Here is a 24,983-nt window from a genome sequence, read left to right on the forward strand (position 1 = left end):
CTGGAGACTTGAGTGGGATAGCCAGGACAAGAACACCAGTTTGAGAGTGGGCTGGGATGTGGCTGCCGACCCAGCAATTAGAAATATTAAGGGTCTGAGCTATCCACACCTGCTGCTGAATAAAAGAATTGTCATCGTGGTCTCCCCAGACTGTAAGATACTAGCAGCCGAGGAACAGCGTCTGCTTCTGGCAACCCTTACGAGAGCATAGATTGTAAGGTATTGCAGACTGTTCCTCTACGTCGTCTTCTGGAGTCAAAATTGACTCTGAGTTGTCCTGAGGTGGTGATTGGTTCTCTGGGGATGGTGCCATTTTACACTGTGAAGCATGTATCCACGCTGCGATGCCAGATAGTCTAACAGCCGTCTGTGTAGTAAGCAGTACCTGATGAGGACCCTTCCACCCGGGCTCCAAGGCGTGCTTTCGATGATGGCGCCGTACATAGACCCAATCATCTGGCTCGAGGTTGTGGCAAGCATCGGAGGTGGGTTCCGTGGGCCGGGGGGCTCGAACCTGTGAATGGAAGTGACTTACAGCTTGCATTAGTCCCTTGCAATATTGAAGGAGCGCACTGTGAGTCAAGTTCAAATCTGGAAAGGGAGTCATAGCTCGCATAGGCTTAAATACACTATTTCGTCTTTCAACTGCACCTGCACTCTGTAGGTGGTAGGGACAGTGCAACAGATGTTTAATATGCAATATACGGTCCAGGTGTTGAACAAGTTGTCAAGTAAAATGTGTACCCCGATCACTAGACAGAGTAGCAGGAATTCCCTTGGCAGGCATAATATGATTTAACAAATATTTGGCAACAGACAGTGAGTCAGCCTTGCGACAAGGAAAGGCTTCAATCCAACCGGAGAATAAACATACCATAACCAATATAAATTCATATTGTTGACACTTAAGCATTTGTGCAAGAACAGTGCTTGAGGCAGGCCCTGGAACCCCTGGGCCACTTTTACAGGTTTACCAATATTATGGCTTTTTAGTACAGGCTGCACAGTGGCAGGCTGCAAAAGAGCTAAAATGGGGGGGCCCACCATCCTGTCTTAGTTACAGCAGAGACCATCCCCTCCTTTTTGACCTGCAAAACACCGTGTAGCAGGGTGGCCAGAGATGGGTAGAGTGTAAAGGGGGCTACAAAGGCGCCAGTAGGTGAGCGCCAAAAGGAATCGGGATGTAGAGAGCAAACTTGGGCAACCCAGGATTCTTTCTCGGTTTCTGGGGCAGAGTCTTGGAGCAGGGTGAGGTCAGTGAGGGACCAGGAGGGTAAGAGGAGAGCGGAGAACAAAGGAATCAGACATTTCGACTAGGCATGCTGCAGCAGCCACAGCACACAGGCAGGGGGGGTAAGCCTTGGGCAACAGGGTCTAAAGTGGCAGAGAAATAAGCCACTGGGCAGTTCTTTTCTCCGTGCATCTGAGTGAGAACTCCAAGTGCACACCCAGATTGTTCGTGGCAGAAAAGAGTAAAAGGCTTAGAATAGTTTTCTGCCACGAACAATCTGGGTGTGCACTTGGAGTTCTCACTCAGATGCACGGAGAAAAGAACTGCCCAGTGGCTTATTTCTCTGCCACCTTAGACCCTGTTGGAGAACAAAGGCATACCCCCCTGCCTGTGTGCTGTGGCATGCTGCAGCATGCCTAGTCGAAAGGAGCATATGGATTCCTTTGTTCAAAATCCGCTCGCCTCTTACCCTCCTGGTCCCTCACTGACCTCACCCTGCTCCAAGACTCTGCCCCAGAAACCGGAGAAGTGCAGGGAATCCTGGGAGAGGAGAAAGCCGAGGTATGTGACAGAAGCTTGACAGAGTTGTAGTTTAGAGCGAGAATCTTTGTGACCCTTATTTGCTAGGGCAGTAAGGAGCACTAAAGAGTCAGTTTCAGAGGCAGACAATGAAGGGGAACAGAGGAGTAGATCATCTACATATTGGACTAGTGTGGACCTGGACAGGAAAACAAGGTCAGCAAGGTCTCGGGCTAATGCTTGGGAAAAATATGACGGGCTTTCATTATACCCCTGGGGCAGTGTGGTCCATGTGTATTGTTGCCTCTTGTAAGAAAAGGCAAACAGGAACTGGGAGTCAGGGTGAACCGGGAGAGAAAAGAAAGCAGAGCACAAATCAACAACGGTAAAATGAGTTGCATCTGGTGGGATAGAAGCCAGAATCTTTGAGAGAGGCAAGTTTTGATTCTGTCCACCTATGATTTGCCTCTTCCCACCACTGCATGAAACAATCAACCTCTCCTTTTGCCAATTTAGTTGTAGGTTGGCCGAGTTTTTCTTTTAAGACGTCTACTCAGTCTTTGTCCCAAGATCCTAACAGTGGCCACTGAATTTTGGAATTCTCCTGAGTTAGCCTTTTGCAGTCCCATACACATCTTTCCCCCCCCCAGCCAATGTCAGCCTTTTGAAGCCATCCCCCACCCATGTCATGAGGTTGTCTGTTCATTAAAACACAGCAATGCTAGCAACAAGACAAACACCACAGACAAACAACACAAAACATAGATCCATGGTATTCCGAGTTATTCTTCCGCTGGCGCTAGCTTGCTTATAGAGTCTAAAAACAAAAGAAACAATTTCCACCCCCCTGGTGGGGACAGATTATTGCTTAATAATAATAATAATAATACCACTTTCTTTTACAAATTTCCTTGCTAATTGCAGGAAAAACAGAAGAATTACCTCTAGGCTGTCCTTATTTTGTTCTATAGTCAGGCTAGTGAATTACCCCACTCACTGGTCATTTATGAAATTCATGAGGTCGTGTACCTCAGTTTCCCCTCTTGTGCAACAGACCATGTTTGCAATAGTTTCTCTGCTGTACCAAGCTATAAGTTTATTCTCAGGTAATGGCGGAGACACAGCTTCAGATTTTAGCACTATTCACACACACACACAATTCTCTTTTGCCTAACATCCCTTGCGCTGTGATTACTCTTTTACACAACTGTACCCCGATTACACTTCCATCTTGTACAACTAGACACAACCAGGAGCAGCCAAGTTAAGTTCCAATAGAAACCCCTTACATCCTTTAGTGATTTTGATTACATTACCAAATAGTTAAATAATTTTGATCAGATTCTCTCTCTGCCTGCTGCCTGCAGCAGTCCCTTTATAGATCATTTCTGTGGGGAAAGGGCCCATTTTCCCTCAGAATAGCTGTAAAGGCTTCTGGGGACAGAAGCGTAATGGTGGTAGTAGCCACTCTACCTGACCCCTTAGCCTAGACCATTTTTCCAGAAATTTACAGGAGTCCGGACTCTTCCTAAAATACATAAACTGAGCCGGCGTCCCTTTCGGGAACTGTCCCAACTTAAACGTCTGGTTACCCATACAGGAGGACTTCACACACCAATCACACAAGAAGGAAAGTCGGGTTCATCAGAGTGATGCCCGGTGCAACACACAAAAGGAGCCCACAGGCTACTGCCTCAATTGCCCTTGCTTTCACACTAAGGGTTTTACCCAAGGCGCGGTGCGGCTGCGATTGTGCAAATTTCACTCACTTAGACCGTGGGGAGAGGAACCCTTTGGTCAGCCGATCCCCGAACGGAGATGGCGCCCAGACTCGAACACACCACAGGGAGGACGGATAGACACGGAGACAAGACGGTCCTCAGCCACGGCCGTCCTAAGAACAGTCAGGAGTCACATGGCCCCAGTGAAGACGGTTGCCATCTCGGTGGAACCTCCAAATTGTCAAAGTCAGATTCAGGATTCACATAATTTGTCAGACCACTCTGTTTATTAGCAAAGCGCTTTGCTAATGCACCCAGATGTGAGCCCCTCTCTGAGGCCCAAGATAACTTATTTATACAGCTAAGCCAAAGCCAATTTAACATAAGAGACAAAAGAAAGCAGAAACTGACAAATATACATACATATCTTATTTGCATACTGACGTTTACCAATCTCCTAGCTCAGTAGGAGCTCTAAATTAATATAGTTTGAGGACCCATTGTCTCACACTCCTTAATGTTTCTCTTCCTGACAACTATATTTCAACAAACCCTTCAAGTAGCATTTCTTTAATGAATTATAATTTCAATATAATTCATTCTACTTTCACAAAGTTCAAAGGTAGATTCTGGCGCATACTAAGCTTCGTTGACAGACAGATTTTATACGTAGTTATTCTTCGAGCTGTACATTGATCTGTGAAACACAAATGCATTCAAAGCTGTACAGAGGAGAGAAAGTGACCTGCTTGCGGTATTTGGCCGCGTATTGATAGTAAGTGGCAAAAATAAGGACTCTAGTTTGCAATTTATTAAAAGATTCAGACCCAGCTTTTGGGTGCCATGGAACATCAACACACTGAGACACGAAGGACCACATTCTGAGCTACACCTAGGAGGTATAGCCCAGGGTTGTGGGGTAAGTGTGGCTTTAAGCCAAATTCTGAGTCTGGCTGGGGGCATGTCCAACCTGCAGTGCAAGTTAGAGCAGCCACAAGGATTTCTCTAACTACAGCAGCACTGAATGGCCCTTTATGGGCCTTTTTCCCAGCCCTGGCATCCCTGGCACACACCTACACCAGGGGCTGCACAGAGGATCTGTATAGAGCTCTAGACTGGCTGAAGAGGCCCCCTGCACTGCAGATACTCCAGAGGGTCTAATTTCATCTGCCCCTTTTATGCCATCTTAATGGAGAATCAGGGCTGCAAATGTTACATTATGAAGCATGCATTTGGCCTCGCAGACCTATACTAAAAGATAGTAACCCTTCAGAACAATATAAACGTGGTGGATCGCTGTTCTGGAAAGCTTTAATTGCAGTCATGAAAAATATTTAAGCTGTTAGCAAATATTGGCAAAGGTGTATCAGAAAGCAAGATAAATAGTTGAAAGATATTATAAAATGTAGCCACAGGGCTAGTGAGCAATTGTGTGATCTATTTCCTCCGCCTCCCCCCCCCAGCAATACTTTTCAATTGAAGGGCCCAACAAAAAGAAAGTTGATCTTGGTATACTTGATGTGTTGGTGTCATCTTCTGGATGTGACTAAAGGATAATAACTTAGGATGTTTTAAGAAAAACAATCCTTGCTCACTCTTGGGAAATATATTTTATGAAATGTCAGCTTTAATTTTACTGTTCCTTTTGAATTTATATTAGTAGTTTTTAAAGACAATAAAAATCATGAATTATTCCTACAGTGTTTTGAGATTTAGTTAACTGAATATTCTCCCACACGAAATCATATATATTAATTTGTATGTTCAGCTATTAATAGATATAGTAGTAAATATATTTGATAACACTAGGTTATAATAATGTTCTGAAGAAGAAATGTTTACCAACATCCTTGCAGCATCTCTGTGAAGTAGATAAGTCAGTATTATCTGTTTTACTGATGAAAAGATTGAGGTAGAAAGTGTAAGTGTCTTGTTGAAAACCAGGTTAACTTAAAATACACCCCTGTTTCATTGCTTCCTGAGGTTGCTTGAAATATTTGCAAGCTAGAAAAGGTGAGCAAGAAAGTATTTTAAGCACACCGCAGCTGTACCAGACACCTGGAATGGCTTCTCCGAAAAATATATATTCTTTATATATATAAATAAAAATGGAAATGACATTATGACAAGCTTTTTTTTTTTTAAAGGACCACTCAAATTTTATATGAAATTATATAGCTAATCTACTGAGTTTGAGGGTTTTATTTTTTTACATGTTGAATATTTGTCTCTTTGAAAGTTCTTTAGATGTATATAAATACCACAGAAAATTATATTTTAGTTAAAGATATATCTAAGCATCTGGTGTCAGCCAGTAACTTTTTAGTGAGTCCTTGCATTATAAAATATTTATTTATTTCCTTTCTAGGTGGAAATGCTAGAACGGAAATATGGGGGCCGTCTCATAACTAGACATGCTGCTCGTACTATACAAACAGCTTTTCGCCAGTATCAGATGAACAAAAATTTTGAGCGGCTTAGAAGTTCTATGTCTGAAAATCGTATGTCAAGACGCATTGTGCTGTCCAATATGAGAATGCAGTTTTCCTTTGAAGGACCTGAGAAAGTCCATAGCTCCTACTTTGAAGGGAAGCAAGTTTCTCTTACAAATGATGGGTCAAAAATAGGAGCCCTTGTCCAATCTGAATGTGGTGACCTTGGAGAATCGGCCACAATGAAATCTCCAGCAGCATCCACTGATTTTGCTGATGCTATAACAGAACTGGAGGATGCTTTTTCAAGGCAGGTCAAATCTCTTGCAGAATCAATCGATGATGCACTAAATTGCCGTAGTCTACATTCTGATGAAGTCCAGACTCCTGATCAAGTCAGAAGTCGTGAAATGGAGAGGGATAGTTGTAGTCAAATTAAGCCAGCAATCCATAACGTGGATCACAGGAAACTTGATGAGATGACCGCATCATATAGTGATGTTACATTATACATTGATGAGGAAGAGCTATCTCCACCTCTTCCCCTTTCCCAATCAGTGGACAGACCATCTAGCACAGAATCTGACTTGAGGCTTCGGTCAGTGAACTCTTCTCAAGAGTACTGGTCCATGACCCACAAGGATGATAAGATAGACACTGATACAAGCTGCAGGAGCACCCCTTCGCTGGAATGCCAGGAGCAAAGGATGAGAATGGATCATCTGCCATTGCTAACCATAGAACCACCTAGTGACAGTTCAGTGGACTTAAGTGATCGCTCAGAAAGAGGCTCATTAAAGAGACAAAATGCATATGATCGGGGAATCACTAGTCAGCAAGGAAGCCCAAAACATATCCCACATGGTATTCCTACCAAGATTATATCCCGAGAAGAACAGGAGGCTAGACACAAGCCAAGGCCTATTGATAGTCACTTAGCAATTAATGGCACAGCAAACAGGCAAAGCAAATCAGAGTCTGATTATTCTGATGGTGACAATGACAGCATCAATAGCACTTCCAATTCTAACGACACAATAAATTGCAGCTCTGAGTCCTCTTCTAGAGACAGCCTAAGGGAACAAACCTTAAGCAAACAAACGTACCATAAAGAAACTCGGAACAGCTGGGATTCGCCTGCCTTCAGTAATGATGTTATCCGAAAACGCCATTATAGGATTGGACTGAACCTTTTTAATAAGTAAGTACAATGCTGTTCTGTTTTCCCTCTCATTTGGTAATATTTCAGTCCCTCAAATGAAGGAATATGTAACTCCGAATTGGAGGATGAATAAGACTGATAAAATAACCCCCCAGACCTACCGCTGGAGGAGTTTTAAGTAAGAAGCAAAAAGAAAGCCGTAGATGTGCATAGAAATCATAGCAGTTAGATATGGAAATGGGCCAGTTAGGTCATATACCTGTTCCCTTGTCGGTGCAGTGCATGATTGTTCTGTGTGGCATGTTATTGGTCATCATGAATAAAATTGACATCTTTACAGTTAACAATGAGTATGAGAAGAAAAATAGCATATGGCAAGGCTACGATTTACTCACTGAGATTGTGGAAGTCCTGGAATCCATGACTTCAGCCCACAGCGGTCAGAATCTGCAAGGTCCCTGCTGTCCCCAGGGGCAGGGAGCTGCGGGGTACCCCCACCGCCTCTGGTGGCCCCTGGAGCTCCAAGCCAAGGGTGGTGGGGGGGACCCTTGAGCTCCGACATCCAACCCATGGTGGGGACCCCTGGAGCTCCTAGACCCCATGCTGCTGCCTCACTGTAGGCAGTGGGGGACCCTCAGATCCCCATTTTGTCAGACATTTTTAGTAAAAGTCACGGGCAGGTCACGGCTTCTGTGAATTTTTCTTTATTGCCCATGACCTGTCCGTGACTTTTACTAAAAATATCCATGACAAGTTTTTGCCGTACTAACAATTTGAAGAGACTATAGGACAAAATAAACCACTAGCTTCTGGAAAATGATTCACCCTGTCTGGCTTTTGGTCATTGTAAGTATTATAGATTCAACTTTTTTCCCCACGTAGTCATATGTGGATGTTATAAATTTTGTCACCCATGCATTTAAAAATGATTGAAATCCTGGAATCATTAAAGTCAATGGGGAATTTTGCTGTTGACTTCAACGGATAATTTCTTCATTTGAGACCATTTTGTAACTGTTAAAAGCAACCAATACAGAGGGTACAGGGTAAGACATATACTACTTTTTAAAAATTCCTTGTCTTCAAATAACTGAAGTTAAACAGTCAAATCTAATTACAAGTAATGTAATCTGATGGTTAGAGCAGTAACTGGGTAGTAGAATTTCTAGATTCTATTCTTGGCTGTATTATTGATTTTGCTGTATGGAAAGATACTTTTGTGCCTTTTTTTTCCCCATCTGTACAATGGGTATAATTACATTAGTCACAAACTTCTTCTGGGCTTAATTAATATCTATAAACCTCCTCTGTATGTGTAGATGAAGAGTGCTGGACAAATGCCAAGATTCATTCTTATCCTTTTAAAAACATTGGCAGCCATGGTGCTATTTGCAGAAGTGTTAGGAATTCTTCTTGAAGTCTTGCAGGACCTTTTTTGTGAGAATTTTGTAGCTTCTAATGAGCTACTGGGTGCTTCAGCTTCCATTGCAATTTCATACAAGTCAGTTTACTGTTCCTATTTAGCTGCCAGTGTTGCAATTTATTTTATTTGGATTAATAAATCCTCAGTTTGTCTATTATATGCTGTAACATTGCAAATCATATAAATCTGTTGACACCTTCATATATGGCTTCATATTCTAGTACAATATTAAATATGGATCAGCCAGGTCTGACTGTAAAAACCTTAAGGTGTAGGGATGTGTGTGTGCTTTTTGAGGTTCTTTGCAAAAGGCATTTAAAGTGCCTTTAATTCACTGGCATCTTATAAGGGGAAGGGCATTTCCATTTTCTATTTTTAGACTGTCTTCAAAGATTGCAGTTGGTTGAAAAAGGAGAGAACAATGAAACAGTTTGGATGACCTTTTAAAATGCCTGATGTGGTGATGCATTTCTGTCAAGCCATTAGACTCTGAGTATGGTGTGGTGGTTTTTTTGGTTTGTTTTTTTCATTGAGCTTCAGGTCTGACATACAGCTCTTTTGGTGGGTTGTGGAAAACAAACTTAAGGTAAGGAAAAGTACTCAGGCAACACACACAAATGAATGATGGCATCTGAAACTGTCAGCTGCTCCCTGATCACATGCTGCCCTGTCAGTATGGAGCTGACAATGGGGGGGGAAAAAACAAACCCCGAACATGTACAGAAGAGAACAGAAGAGACTGTTCTTCAAAAGACATTTAAGTGATCTTTCTGCATTGTTGGTTGGGCAACTGAGAGGATAAAGAATGCTATTGAATTTACAGTTAGTGATATGGTGTGTGTTTGTTTTTTGTTTTTTATCCTGTCAGTGGCAAGCCCTCAGAAACACAGTAATATACAATAACTCAGGTTTACTCCTGGGGGAATTCTGCACCAAAATGTTAAATTATGTGCACAATATTTTAAATTCTGCATATTTTATTTGTCAAAATAACATAATATAATCACTCCAGTTTCAATTATTTTTGTAATTTATTTCAAAATACCTGTCAACAAGTATGTCAAAAATACAGACAACAAAAAAGATTCCACCAGGAGCAGAGAGTTAAAGAAATCATTACAACAAGCCAATTTCAGTTGGGAGGTGATGGAGGGGGCTGTGTGGGGCACCCCCAGACACCTGCACCGCATTCCCCACAGAGCCCAGCTGTGGGGCATTCCTAGAGACCAGACACCAGCACCCTACTTCTGCCAGAGCCCATACATCACCAGCAGAGCCTTTACTCCCCCCAGCTTCTTTTACTGTCCTGCCAGAGGATGAAGTGTGGGGCGGCTCTGCCCTTCGTTATCCTTTACCAGAGCTGGGTCTCCCATGTCTTCTCCTGTCCCCAGGAGAATGAGGATAAAGCTGGGCAGCCAGAGCATGCAGAGCAAGGCTGAGCGCTCTGCTCACTGAAAGCTGGAGAGCTGGGTTCCGCAGAGTCCAGTGGTCCCTAATGGCTGTCAGCAGCTTTGCAGCCCCATTTCTGCAAGGGGAAACATGAAAGTCTGCGCAGAGTTAATTCTGAGCATTCTGCATTGCGCAGTAGCGTAGGAGTACAGGTTGCACCTTTTGTGTGATTTTTTTTTTTTTAATTGTGTGTTTGATTTTTCCCATATGAGCGTCTATGTTGGCACATGGCTGCCAAGTCTTACAAACTTGCACTGAGTCACCCAGATTCTATGGATAGAATACTTGCACAGACCATGCCAAGTTTCATATAGATCTTGCTTGGCACTAGAGCTCTTCTTTAAGACCCATGGCATTGTGTAAGACTTGCAGATGCTGGCTCTGTCCAAGAGGGCAATTACACCTTCTTTTGGCAAGGTAAAAGCAGCAGAGAAAATTTTTGCTGAGAGAAACAAGTAGGTAAAGCTCCTAGAACAGTAATTTTCAAACTGCGGGTCGCGACCCAGTACGGGGTCGCAGAATGTAAGGCACTGGGTCGTGGCAGGCTGTTAAAAGTCCCGTCGGCGGTGCTGCCCAGCTAAGACAAGCTAGTCCCTACCTGTTCTGACACCGCCACTGACCGAGAGTCACCTGAGGTAACCCCACACCCCAACCTGAGCCCCTTTCTGCACCCCAAACCCTTCATCCCCAGCCCTACCCCAGAGCCTGCACTCCCAGCCTAGAGCCCTGACTTCCTCCCCCACCCCAACCCTCTGCCCTATCCCAGAGCCCCCCTCTCATACCTTGAACCCCTCAATCGCAGCCCAACCCTCTGCCCCAGCCATGAGCCCCTCCCACACCCCAAACCCCTCATCCCCAGCTCCGTTGGGTCATGGGCATCAACAATTTTCTTCAACTGGGTCACCAGAAAAAAAGTTTGAAAACCACTGTCTGAGAAACACCCATTGGGAAGTCAGAGTGTATCGTCTCTCTTGAACTTCAGACAACCATCAGCTCTGTGAACATCATTAATGCCTATGCAGCAACACTCATATCTAGCCCCGAGGAGAAGGATACATTTTACGACTCTGCATCAAGTCATCAAAAGAATACTAGCAACTGAGCAACTTTTCCTCCTTGGTGGTGATAATGCAAGAGTTGGTGCAGACAACAACTGGTGGCTAGATTGCCTAGGACATTTTGGCATTGGCAAGATGAATGAGAATGGCCAACGACTTCTTGAATTCTACGTCCAAAACCAAATGTGCATTACCAATTCATATTTTACAGGAAAAGATCACCACAAAGTGTCATGGTGACATCCACAAGCAGGCCACTGGCACCAATTAACAAAGGACCTTGTTATCATAAGAAGGAAAGACTTACCCTTCGTCCAGAACACTCGCACGTTCCACAGTGCTGGTTATGACACCGACCTCTCCTCCTTGATTTATTAGCAAAGCGAAGATTACAGCCAAGAAACCACATAAAGCAAAACCTAGGAGCAAGCCCACAATCAATGCTATTTACACCGAAAACCAGAGGTAATGCCAGGAGTTTGTGAAGGCTTTTGAACTTACCATGCATGGGAAGTCATTACCAGAGAAGGCAGAGGAATTTTGGGAAGATTTTAACAACAACAATCCTTAAAACAGCTTTAGTTACATTTGGGGAAAAGAGATCATCAAAAAAGGACTGGTTTGAAGAAAATTAAGTGGAACTATTACCTATCTGGAACACCACAAGAAGCCAACAAAGAGCACCAAAGTGAGACTTTGACATGCAGAAACTGAGATACAACGAGCAAGCAGGCGCTGTGCAAATCATTACTGGATCAAGCTGTGTGAAGAGATACAGACATCCTTAGACACAGGAAACCTCAGTCATGTATAATGACCTGAAGAAAGCTCTAGGTCCCATTGTCAACAGGGTTGCCCCTCTCAAATTGCACAGCGGTGAAATCCATTACAGATAAGAGCAAGCAGTTGTCTCATTGGGCTGAACGCTGTTCAGAGCTATACACACAAGAATGAAACCTCACCAGCAAATCACTGGACCAAATACAACTCTACAGGTCATGCCAGAGCTAGATGTGGAGTCCACTGTAGAAGAGCTAAGCAAGGCCATTGATTTGCTATTAAGTGGCAAGGCTCCTGGAAAAGATGGCATCCCAGAGGAAATCCTCAAGTGCGGGAAAGACAGCTTATTACCATATCAGCTGCTACTTAAATGCTTGAAAGAGGGTGAGGTACCACAAGAGATGCATGATGCAAACATCATCGCTTTGTATAAAAAGTGAAAAGGGAGACTGCAACAACTACAGGGGTATTTCCCTACTAGGTGTAGCAGGAAAAGCTTTCGCAAAAGTCATCTTAGTGCGCCTACAACAGCTGGCGAATTGTGTCTACCCTGAATCGCAGTGCGGATTGAGGGCTGGAAGATCAACTAAACATGATATTTTCTCTGTGTCAGCTCCAAGAAAAGTGCAAAGAGCAAAACCGACCATTGTACATCTTTGTGGACCTAACCAAAGCATTCGACACAGTCAGCAGAGCAGGTCTATTTGCACCAACCCCATTAAGTTTTATACGTTCATTCCACAACAACATGAGAGCAACAATCCTGTTTGACGGGTCCACTTTGGACAGCTTTGAGATGAAAAGCAGAGTGAAGCAAGGAAGTGTTCTTGCCCCTTCACTCTTTGGAATCTTCTTCTCCGTACTCTTGAACTGTGGGTTTAAGGACATGAAAGATGGAGTGGATCTCCACACAAGATCAGATGAGGAAACTCTTCAACCTGTCGGGACTTAAGTCAAAGACCAAAGTCAAAAAGGTGCCAAATAGGGAACTTCTGCTTGCTGCTGATGCTGCCCTTGTAGCCCACAATGAAGATCTATTACAAGAACTCATGGACTGCCTTTCAAGTGCTTGTCAGGCATCTGCTCTCACCATCAGCATCAAGAAAATGGTTGTATTAGGACAGGGGGTTCCACAAGATCCTTCAGTTACCTTAAATGCAAACCAGCTCAAAGTAGTCCAAAAGCTCAGCTATTTAGGTTCTACAGTGACCACTAACCTCTCACTGGATCAAGAACTAAACGTTCGCATTGGAAAGGCTGCCGCCACCTTTAGCAGACTAACTAAAAGGGCATGGAATAACTCAAAGCTTACCAACAAGAACAAAATGCTGGTGTACCAAGCTTGCGTCGTCAGCACTCTCATGTATGGTGGGGAAACATGGACAACTTGTGCTCATCAGGAGAAAAGGTTAAACAGTTTCCACCTACATTTGTTTACGCCTCATACTCAACACCAAATGGCAAGATAAAGTCCCCAACTCAGAGGTTCTTCAAAGGGCAAGTTTACCAACTGTGATAGCCCTGCTCAAGCAAAGATGACTGCACTGGCTGGGCCATCTGAATAGGTTGGAAGACAGATATATACTCAAGGACATGCTATACGGGGAGCTATCAGAGGGAAGAAGAACAACAGGATGTCCCAAGCTTCGCTATAAAGACACATGCAAGCGAGAGATGAAGGAATTTGGAATTGATCCTGACCAATGGGAAATCTTGGCAAGTGATTGTAACAAGTGGTGCCATCATCTCCATCAGGGTATCAAAGTCCATGACAGGAGCTGGCTCCTACAGCTTGAAGAGAAAAGAGCCCATAGGAAGCAGGCAGCTCCCAACCAAGATATATACATTTTCAATAACTGCCAAAGATCATGCAAATCTCGATTTGGCCTATTCAGTCACATGAGACATTGCAGACCATCTACATCATAGGCTGCAATTTCCACCGTCTCTTGCAGATGAAAGGATGCCAACATGGCATTGTGACATTCCATGTAAACCCCTTGTTGCTCCTGCAAGCAATCTCACTTTCAAGAACAGCACCTGATAGAACATGCAGCTTTAACACTTGTGAACAGGTGGTGGGAAAACAACTTTAAGGATACTGAACTTTATTCTTAAAAGTTTTAATAGGAAACTACTAAAGAGGGAACCTGTGGGACTGGAATTGCTTTGGGGCAATTGATATGATAGAAATTGCTTTAGGGCACCCTCTAGGTAGCACACTCAGTGGTTTACAAGTGAAATGCCCTTTACTGTAAAGAACCCTTCCCCTCCGCGCCCCACTATTAGTTATTCCATTTGATTGCTTTGATGCACTGTACAGTGTCAGTTTGGATTAACTTTTGAGTTACCTTCAAATAGTGTCATGTGTCTATTGCTCTTAGTGCACAGGTATGTCATGGTATCTTATATGTCCAAAGGTAATTTGAAAAATAAGTCACATCACTTTAGATCTGTTTCTCTAGCAATAAGCTACACTGTTCATCCGAGTATATCTGGGGAGGTTTAAAAATTCCACTGCCCATAAGTGACTTCAAAGCCTCTTAACTGGAGAAGTCAAGGTTTCCAAAAGTCTGCATCTTACAGAGGACCATGCAGAGATGGTGTTTAGGGCTACTTTCATTTCATTTTGTCATTGCCATAGTTCTGAGAAATAGAAAACTATATATAACAATTCCGTTCTTTCTGAATTTTAAATTGGAGGAGATAAAACAATCCCTAACAAAGAGGCTGAACTCTCCTTTTTAGAGGAGGAGGTGCTCTGTTACCTAATTGAATGTGATTTTTTTAAATTATTTTTTAGTTTATGAAACAGCAAGGCTTTAAAAGTACAGTAATGAAAAATCACTCTCCATTGCCACAATAAAAATGACATCCTGTGGAATTCCACCTAGCTCTGTTGGAAGTATATGCATGATTTTACTTGCTTATATAGCTGAGTGATTATTTTCAAAAGCTGAAGACCTTTTGCCTATTTTGCATGGTAAGCTAGGGTGTAGTAGACAAGCCTAGGATGATTGCTCCAATTGCCCACTTGTTGGATGTCTTCTGCAAAATGTAAGCAGGTCAGAGATCATCAGGGAACAGGGCAATAGAGAGCACAGCCATGAATACAACAAAACGTCTATTTCCAGGAGTTCATATCTTGGCAATAACACTTGGTTTTAGGCTATAATTTGGTATCAGACTAGGAGCAGTTGTTTAATGTTGCTAAAAATACATACTTTTTAAAGATGTTTTGTGGCATCTGCTTCATCTGAACTTCTGTTATCCCCAGAGTAGACCAAATTTCTACCTGAAAAGCAGTCCTGTGCACACAGATTTTTAGTTGTAACTGAGAGAACAGACCCTGTGCATGGGTTGGCAGGAAGAGTGTTGTACCACTCATTCCCTGAGGAAAGATCATAGCTGCATGCCCTAACTGCAGGAGCTGGTAGGGAAGTCTGGTGGGGCCAGCTGTGTTTAATTAGGCAATTCCCCCAGCACAATCTGAGGGAGATGTGGTCTGAATAGCCAGATCTAAATGACATTAGAAACCATTCCTTCTTTGTAGGCAGGAGGAAAACACTACCTGGAAAGGCTTTCTTTTGATGGATTCAAACTTTGTGGTTGGGCTCATTGAGAAGCCAGACTGTAGGAAGCCTTTGGGTTGTTAATTTTTTTAAAAGAATGATCCTGGGTTTGTCCTTGTTTGTTTTTTGACTGCAGTCTGGAAATGCCTGGTTTACCAGTCAGCTGGACTTGAAGACCTTGGGATATTCAGGTCCTATATCCCACCAATACTGCCTTATTAGTACTAAATGATGAAGTACAGTATAGTACAGTGATTATACAGTACTGTATAGAAGTGTGTAAGGTTGATTATGGTAGGTGACAAATGTTTCTGAGGACCCACAGATAATAGGTGGAATGGTTTTAAAATGCATTGTATAAGTGGCCATGTCTGTGGTAGTGTAAAGTAGGAGAGATCCTTCATGGAACCATGAGCATAGGCATGAAGGAGCCACCAACTAATGTCCCCAACAGCTGCGGGACCAGAGAGGAACTAGCCCACCGGGGTTCCTCACCTTCCTGGTTGGCAGGAGGTTCCACCACTTGATGTTGGGGCAAGACATGTGGATGAGGAAAGGAAGGGTGTGGAGCATGAGTATGCACAGCTCAGAGGCAGAGGTACATAATGGGTGGACAGGGAGTCTGGAGGGGCAGGGGCCTGATAATAAGGTGCTGAGGGTGAGGGGCGAGAGGTGGGCAGGGAGCACCCTCCCATAGGACCCACTCAAGGAAAATGCAAGAGAAGGGCAGTAGGGCTGCTCTTGCCTTCTGGAGCACATGATGGGAGGCATGAGGGATGGAAAGCCCCATGCACTGGCCAAGCACCATGTGGTCCTCCCAGTCCCCCCAGTTGTAGTGCAGGCATTCTCCGATCCTGGGATACCAGCTAGGACCAGCCTCTGGTGCACCTCCCTCTTGGAGAGTGCTAGAGGAATTGCCAACTGCACACCTAGATGGGGGTTGTGTAGCAGAGCTCTGCAAGGAGGTTCTCCCCCCCCCACCCCCCCAGTGCAGAGGTGAAAGTAAGCCGGTACGCCCCTGTACGGCGTATCGAGAGGGCAATTTAAAGCCTTGGGGTAGCGGCGGTGGAGCTGCGGCAGGGATTTAAAGGGCCCTGGAGCTCCAGCCACTGCTACCTCTCCCCCCCTGGGGCCCTTTAAATCCTGGCCTGAGCCCTGCTGCCCGAGCCCTGGGGTAGCGGCGGCCAGGCTCTGGTGGGGATTTAAAGGGCCCCAGGGCAGTAGCAGCAGCTGGAACTCCGGGGCCCTTTAAATCCAGGCCTGAGCCCTGCTGCCTGAGCCCTGGGGTAGCGGCAGTGGTGGGGCTCTGGCAGAGATTTAAAGGGCCCCAGAGCTCCAGCCCCCGCTACTCTCCCGGGGCCCTTTAAATTCCCCATGGAGCCCGGCCACCGCTACCCCAGGGCTCGGGCAGCAGGGCTCAGACGGGGATTTAAAGGGCTCGGGGCTCCGGCCGCTGGTACCACAGCAGAGCCCCAGGCCCTTTAAAGCTCTGCCAGAGCCCCAGGGTAGCGGTGGCAGCCGGGAGCCCCCAGGGCTCCTCAGTGATTTAAAGGGCCCAGGGCTCCGCTGCGGTAGCGGCAGCTGGAGCCCTGGGCCCTTTAAATCACCCCGGGGCTCCCAGCCGCCTCTGCAGCTAGTAGCTCGGGGGTGATTTAAAGGGCCCCGGGCTCCCAGCCGCCACTACTGCAGCTGAAGCCCTGGCCCTTTAAATCAAGAGTTAAAGGGCCAGGGGAGTTGAGGCCACGCCTCTTCTGGTTGAGGCCACGCCCCCTGCTCAGGACTCTGGCATACTGGTAAGTCCTCTAACTTACTTTCACCCCTGCCTCAGTGCTGCCAAAGACCTGGTCGATGAGACTAGCTTCCACGTCCTAAGGAGGTCCTGGTAAAAGACCAGCAGCTCAGAGAGGTCTTGTAGGAGATCTCTCTGGGTGAAGATAGAAGAGCTGCCAATCGTATTGAAGGCGGCAGAGGTAGGCATGTGCCGGTGTGCTCCACCCCAGACTACTTGCATTATAAAGGAGCCTCTGCAGGGCCAGAAGCGGAAGATGTGGTCCTGACTGTGGAGGCAGAGTAGGCCCTGTCCACCCTCTTCCAGTGGGAGGCTCAGGGCCCCTCCCTGCATTCCACACAATCTTGTCGCTGTTTACTGTTACTGTAAATCACTGACATCAGGAGTATTGGATTGAGGTTATAGAATATTGTTTATACATCACTTCCAGCTTTCTATTCTGTCTTGTGTTGTATCCTGGCCTCACTTTGGGATTTGTCATGTTTTAAAGGCCAGTGTTGCATGTTTGTCTTGCAGGGATGTCATTTCTATTAATGCCATATATTTATAGAATAGAGGCTAAAGGCTGTAAGTGTTTTACATTAAGAAAAAATTCCTAAATTTCCCAGATCACTTTGATTTTTTTGTTCATTTATTGCCCTCTTTTATTTTCTAGAAATTATAGATCTAGAAAACTACTGTCCCTGTATCAGATCATCAGCTTTTCCATTTTAAAAATACTCCATAGGCTCCTGAGTTTCAAATTATCATCATGGTTCCCCCCGTTTCAAAATTCTCCCAGAGCATTTCTTGATGCTGCCAGAAGGTGTGAGAACAACGTTTGTATTATGCAATGATAATATGTATATTAAATCTGGGAGCCCCAAAAGCCCTATGTGTGGATCCACTCGTAATTTCATTTTGGGTAGATTTATTTATTTATTTATTTTAATGAAATCCTTCCTCTGTATCCCCTGTGCTCTTGGACATTCCCACCAAATATGGAGAAAGGTACTTTACATTGCACATGCTTTCCCACAATTGTTTTAATACATCTCTTTTTCAAACATGAGGGTGTCGTCATCCACTGGAAGAGTAATTAATAATTTATTTTCTTTTAGTTGATATGGATAGAAATGTAGAACTGGCAGGGGTCTTGATACGTCATCTAGTCTAGTCCCCTGCACTGAGGCAAGACTTAGTATTATCTAGTCCATCCCTGACAAGTGTTTGTCTAACCTGTTCTCAAAAATCTCCAATGACAGAGATTCCATAACCTCCCTGGATACTTTGTTCCAGTGTTTAACTACCATGACAGTTAGAAAGTTTTTCCTAATATCTAACCTAAACCTTTCTTGCTGCAATTGTAAGCCCATTACTTCTTGTCCTGTCCTCAGTGGCTGTGGAGAATTATTTATCACCTTCCTCTTTATAACCTTTTACATACTTGAAGACTGTTGTCATGTCCCTCCTAAGTCTTCTCTTCTCCAGACTAAAGCCCAATTTCTTCAGTCTTTCCTCTTAGGTCATGTTTTCTGGACCTGTAATCATTTTTTGTTCTCCTCTGGACTTTCTCCAACTAGTCCTCATCTTTCCCAAAGTGTGGTGCCCAGAACTGGACGCCATATTCCAGTTGAGGCCTTATCAGTGCTAAGTAGAGTTGAAAAATTACTTACTTACAACACTCATGCTAATACATCCCAGAATGATGTTTGCTCTTTTTGCACCAGTATTACATTGACGACTCCTCTTTAATTTGTTTCAGAGTAACAGCCGTGTTAGTCTGTATTCGCAAAAAGAAAAGGAGTACTTGTGGCACCTTAGAGACTAACCAATTTATTTGAGCATGAGCTTTCGTGAGCTACAGCTCACTTCATCGGATGCATACCGTGGAAACTGCAGCAGACTTTATATACACACAGAGAATATGAAACAATACCTCCTCCCACCCCACTGTCCTGCTGGTAATAGCTTATCTAAAGTGATCATCAGGTTGGGCCATTTCCAGCACAAATCCAGGTTTTCTCACCCTCCACCCCCCCACACAAATTCACTCTCCTGCTGGTGATAGCCCATCCAAAGTGACAACTCTTTACACAATGTGTAAAGAAACAGATTGATAGAGCCAGAAGAGTTCCCAGAAGTTACCTACTACAGGACAGGCCTAACAAAGAAAATAACAGAACGCCACTAGCCGTCACCTTCAGCCCCCAACTAAAACCCTTCCAACGCATTATTAAGGATCTACAACCTATCCTAAAGGATGACCCAACACTCTCACAAATCTTGGGAGACAGGCCAGTCCTTGCCTACAGACAGCCCCGCAACCTGAAGCAAATACTCACCAACAACCACATACCACACAACAGAACCACTAACCCAGGAACTTATCCTTGCAACAAAGCCCGTTGCCAATTGTGCCCACATATCTATTCAGGGGACACCATCACAGGGCCTAATCACATCAGCCACGCTATCAGAGGCTCGTTCACCTGCACATCCACCAATGTGATATATGCCATCATGTGCCAGCAATGCCCCTCTGCCATTTACATTGGTCAAACTGGACAGTCTCTACGTAAAAGAATAAATGGACACAAATCAGATGTCAAGAATTATAACATTCATAAACCAGTCGGAGAACACTTCAATCTCTCTGGTCACGCAATCACAGACATGAAGGTCGCTATCTTAAAACAAAAAAACTTCAAATCCAGACTCCAGCAAGAAACTGCTGAATTGGAATTCATTTGCAAATTGGATACTCTTAATTTAGGCTTAAATAGAGACTGGGAGTGGCTAAGTCATTATGCAAGGTAGCCTATTTCCCCTTGTTTTTTCCTACCCCCCCCCCCCCCAGATGTTCTGGTTTAACTTGGATTTAAACTTGGAGAGTGGTCAGTTTGGATGAGCTATTACCAGCAGGAGAGTGAGTTTGTGTGTGTATGGGGGTGGGGTGTGTGTGAGAGAACCTGGATTTGTGCTGGAAATGGCCCACCTTGATTATCATGCACATTGTAGGGAGAGTGGTCACTTTGGATGAGCTATTACCAGCAGGATAGTGAGTTTGTGTGTGTGGTTTTTGGGAGGGGGGTGAGAGAACCTGGATTTGTGCAGGAAATGGCCCAACTTGATTATCATGCACATTGTGTAAAGAGTTGTCACTTTGGATGGGCTATCACCAGCAGGAGAGTGAATTTGTGTGGGGGGGTGGAGGGTGAGAAAACCTGGATTTGTGCTGGAAATGGCCCAACCTGATGATCACTTTAGATAAGCTATTACCAGCAGGACAGTGGGGTGGGAGGAGGTATTGTTTCATATTCTGTGTGTATATAAAGTCTGCTGCAGTTTCCACGGTATGCATCCGATGAAGTGAGCTGTAGCTCACGAAAGCTCATGCTCAAATAAATTGGTTAGTCTCTAAGGTACCACAAGTACTCCTTTTCTTTAATTTGTGATCCACTAAAGCCCCCAGAGCCTTTTCTGCAGCACTCCTTCATAGGCCGTCATTTCCCACTTCGTATTTGTTCGATTTGATTATTCCTTCCTAAGTGTAATACTTTGCTTTTGTCCTCATTGAATTTCATCTTTTTTAATTCAGACCATTTCTGTAGTTTGTCAAGATCATTTTGAATTTCAATCCTGTCCTCCAAAGTGCTTGCAACCCCTCCCAGCTTGGTATCGTCCACAAACTTTATAAGTGTACTCTTTATGCTGTTATCTAAATCCAGTGATGAAGATATTGAATAGAACTGGACCCAGGACACGTCTCTGAGAGACTGTACTGAATATGCCTTTCCAGCTCATTTGTGAGCCATTGATAACTACTCTGAGTACTGTTTTCCAGCCAGTTGTACCCCCACCTTATGGTAAATTGGCCTAGGTTATATTTCTCTAGTTTGTTTGTGAGACGGTCATCTGAGGCATTATCAAAAGCCTTACTAAAGTCTAGGTATGATATATCTGTTGCTTTCCCCACCCCCCAACATCCACAAGGCTTGTTGCATGTGGAAGAGTGAGCTGTCCTTTGCCAAATAAGTAACTAGTGCTCGATGGGAATTTCCTCATTTTATTCATGGGATTATGTTTGTCATCCATATGAAGGTTAATAAGACCACTATATATCTTTGAAATGAAATCTTTGAAGCTTCTATTTATCACTTTTTCAATCTCTAAGTGATCTTGAAGTCTTTCATGTTTGGAGGTTTGACATAAAATGTTTTAATTATATGTAATCATATATAGGTACCATATCTACACTGAAAGTCTTTTTGCATTGTTTCTGGGTTCTTCATTTTCTTCCCTTTTAATTGGCTGCTGTATTCTTTGCAAGCCCACTTTTTTCCTTTTTTATAAAAAGGGTTCAGTGTCTCCTGGAGAGAAGTTTGGATTTCATCTAATTTTTTGTTAGATGGGAGGGTCCAAAGCTGGCTCTCACCTCATACCTGAGGCAAAAAATAGGGTCAGAGGAAATGCACAGTGGGAGTCTTTTTGAAAAAGACGTGGGTGTTCTGGTAGGAAAATTGTCTTTAAGGTGGTAGTGAAAAAGCTTCTTTCTCCAGCCTCTGTTGCTACCATCATTGCATATAAAGGCCTGTAATTATGCTGCCCAATACTGTCTCCTTAAATTTGGGGCGACTACCACTGGTCTGTAAAAGGATGTTATAAGTCTAAGGCTCTTATTGCCCCAAATATACTATAAAATTGAGGACTTTAACTCTTCACAGGGATTTCTTTTAGAAGTCTTTGAAATAAGAATGTAATTTTGGGAAGAAAGGACATATCCACCAATTCAGTGTTGTTAGCTTGTCGTTTTTTATTCAGTCTTTAAGCCTATTCAACAGAGGCACATAATTTGCATCATTTTTTTCTAGATTGGAGGCAATTTGGACCCCTGGACGCTTTATTGAGTTCATAAAGCGCTGATTTTATACTCCTCCTGCAACTTCTTCCCACAGTTCTTTGAGTAAAGGATGGATTGGAAATCTTTAAAGGCTTTGGTCGGGTTTTAAAAAGATACTTTTAAAATGCTGTATCCAATTGCCTCACCCATGTGTATGTTACAAATAATCCTCTAGTTTAGTAAAGCTAAAAGAACTTTTAGTACTCCAACTTTTCACTCTCTTTACTGATTGAAATTTAAAAAGTAAACAATCTGGTTTGGAGGTTGAAAAATAATTTCCCATTTATTTATAGTCCTGTTCTCCTCCATTCTCATGCATCAGTTCAATGCTGTAATGTCTGGGCTGCAAAATCGAAAAGAGGAATTTTTTAGAACTGACTCTATTGGAATTTTAAAATAAAAACTTAATGGAGACATATTTGCTGGTATTAGGCTTTGTATAAGTTTATTTCTGAAGAGGGAGTCTGATCAGACAGGGTTCTTTGAATTTTGTAATTTTCTTTTTCTTTGTGGATCCTTCATAGCTTGACGCTTCATAGCTTGTTAAATTGTGTTTCTTCTGTGAAGAATATATTTGATTCTATAGAAAAAGAAAATGGAGGGGGAAAGCTTGCCTAGAACTTCATCTCAGAGGAATTTGTCAACCTACATTGACTATATGCAGTATAACAGGGATGTTACTATTGTTACTGCAACATCTGGATAGCAGATTACTCAGCAACAGACAGTTTCAAGACAAATTAAAATCAAAGCACTCAGTGTAGTTTGTCCCCTAACATGCAGAGGAGTATGGAAGAAGAAGAAAACTCTTATTAGTTCTAAAAACACTTGGCCATAGATTAGAACACCTAAGGAAGAGGCCCGTGTTTTTGATTTGCCTTTTTGTTATGCTAGTATTCCCCCCTGCCCCCGAGGACCTTTTTTTCAGTAAAATGGGTGCTTCAGAGCACAGTGTGTTCTACCCAAAGAACATCTGAAATGCGTAAGCATGTGAGATTCAGCCTATCCAATAGTGTATTAAATGCTGATTTCAGGTATGCATGTGGGGATTCCCTTTATTGACATTAAAAAGGAGTATAAACTTTACCAAATGTTGAAAATGAAATCTAGCCGTTGAAAAGCTGCAGGGTCCCAGCATAAAGGATGCATGAATGTCTTATGGAACTCTAAATAAATCATTACCTCACCATCAGCCAATCAGATCCTTTTGCTCTTAAATATTCCAAGCACATGTTTCCCTCTAACTGCTCCGTGCTAGGAATAGGCAAATATTCTGCTTTCACAAAGCCTGGATGGGCATTTGGGATGTTCTTTTACTAGAAAATGACCATTATAAAAGGAGGCATTTGGTTGGCTGCCCACAGTTCGAACCAAGTGAGTATCTGAGATAATTGTGCAGGCCAAGGTTTGTCAGCTAGTTTATTTTCCCCTCAAATCCACCGTGACCAGATTTTAAAAGTGGGGAAAATGGGAACAGCTGTCTGTGCAGCTATGCAGAGGCGTCCAGTTTGGATGGGGTTAAGGAGATGTGCACAGAAGGGTTTTGGAAGCTGGAGCCAGGAGAATGAAAAAACAGGAACCGTTACTGATTTCCAAGGACACGTGGTCACCTGACTTAAATCACATCTGACAGTGATGGCAATAGCTATGGGAGAACCATTTGGGAAGTGATACTCCACCTGTGCAAGCCACACTTAAGGAATCCATAGACCTCCTGGGAAATCTAATGTCTCACTAGAGCTTCTTTTGCTCTACCTAGCAGAGTGAACAAAGCGTTGACTGCACAAGATCACCTGCTCCCTGTATTGCCTGAAAAATACAAGATTGAGACAAGGGCAGATGAGGGTGGGAGGTGGCCATGGAGTGAAGTACTGAACAAGCAGGCCAAAATAACCAGCCAGGAAAAGGGGTCAGGTAGAGGGAGAAGAGGAGAAAACCTTCCCAGCAGCCGAGAGAGGGAGTCTTAAAGAGCCACAAAATAACCACAGCATGGCTTTTTCAGCACTTTTTTTGTCCCCCCCCCCCCTTTTTTTTTTTTTCTTTGTGAGAATAATACAGATTTTAGAAGCAGTCTGGCTCCTAAGGCCAAATCCTACTCCGCTCATACTGAAGTCAGTAGGACAACTCCCCTGAGTATGGGTGAGCAGGATTTGGCTCCCAAAGTCGCTATTTTCTATTTGCTGAACAGCACTTATGGGGCTCAGTCTGTAACTGCATCAGAATTTCCCAGTGCTCTAGCAGCTTGGCTGCAGACTGCTAGTCCTGTTTCCATGGAACTGGGTGGCTGTAGGGGGAAAAGGGATAAAGGGGTTTTTATGATCTTGTCTTTTTCAGGTGATGATTTTCAGACAAGTCAGAACATTGCACAGTACCAGTCATAATGTGTGGTACATCATTTACCCAGCACTTTGCCAGATGGTGGGTAACATAAAGAAGCTGCTTTTTGATCTCATGGAAAATTTCTATCTTCAGTTTTCTGAAAAGATGGTTACAGAGTTCGTTCCTCTTATCTCCCCACCCCTTTATCAGCTAAAACAGGACACTAAGATCACTTCTTTAGGGATGAACCTAAATTACACCCATGTAAAGCCTAAGGAGCTCTGTTCTCTGGATAGCAGGGGTGTAACTGAGAGTGGAACAAGGCACTTTGGCCCAATCTTCCATTCAGCAGACGGCCTGAGAAGCGGGGCAGGGCACTGAGTAGATGTGCCTGGGGCAAGTGTGGAAGAATCCTTCCTCCCAAGCCCTGGGGTTGCTGTGCAACTACCCTCTGGCAGCTACCTCAGATTCTATAGGCCTTTACACAGCCCCTGTCACAAGCAAGAGGATGGCAGCCCCTATAAAACACTGGAATCTCTGTCCATGCCCTGCTTCTCCTACATTCCCCTCCTTTGCAGCTATGGACGGATGTTCCTCAGTAAATAGGCCCCTTCTAATAATAATTAATACCTAGCTCTAGTATAGC

At 43.8% G+C, this 24,983-nt stretch overlaps 1 protein-coding gene across 12 annotated transcripts in view; it reads left to right on the top strand.

Annotated features, from left to right (window-relative positions):
* IQSEC1 (IQ motif and Sec7 domain ArfGEF 1) overlaps positions 1–24,983 on the top strand; it is a 716,009-nt gene that overhangs the window by 619,532 nt on the left and 71,494 nt on the right. For all 12 annotated transcript variants that reach the window (XM_084635153.1, XM_084635152.1, XM_084635156.1 and 9 more), the window contains one exon: positions 5,840–7,104. In XM_084635153.1, coding sequence (XP_084491279.1) covers positions 5,840–7,104 — 1,265 coding nt within the window. The remainder of the gene's footprint in view (positions 1–5,839; positions 7,105–24,983) is intronic.

Source organism: Lepidochelys olivacea, assembly GCF_965140295.1.
Source record: "Lepidochelys olivacea isolate rLepOli2 genome assembly, chromosome: 7".
Taxonomy (NCBI): Eukaryota; Metazoa; Chordata; order Testudines; family Cheloniidae; genus Lepidochelys; species Lepidochelys olivacea.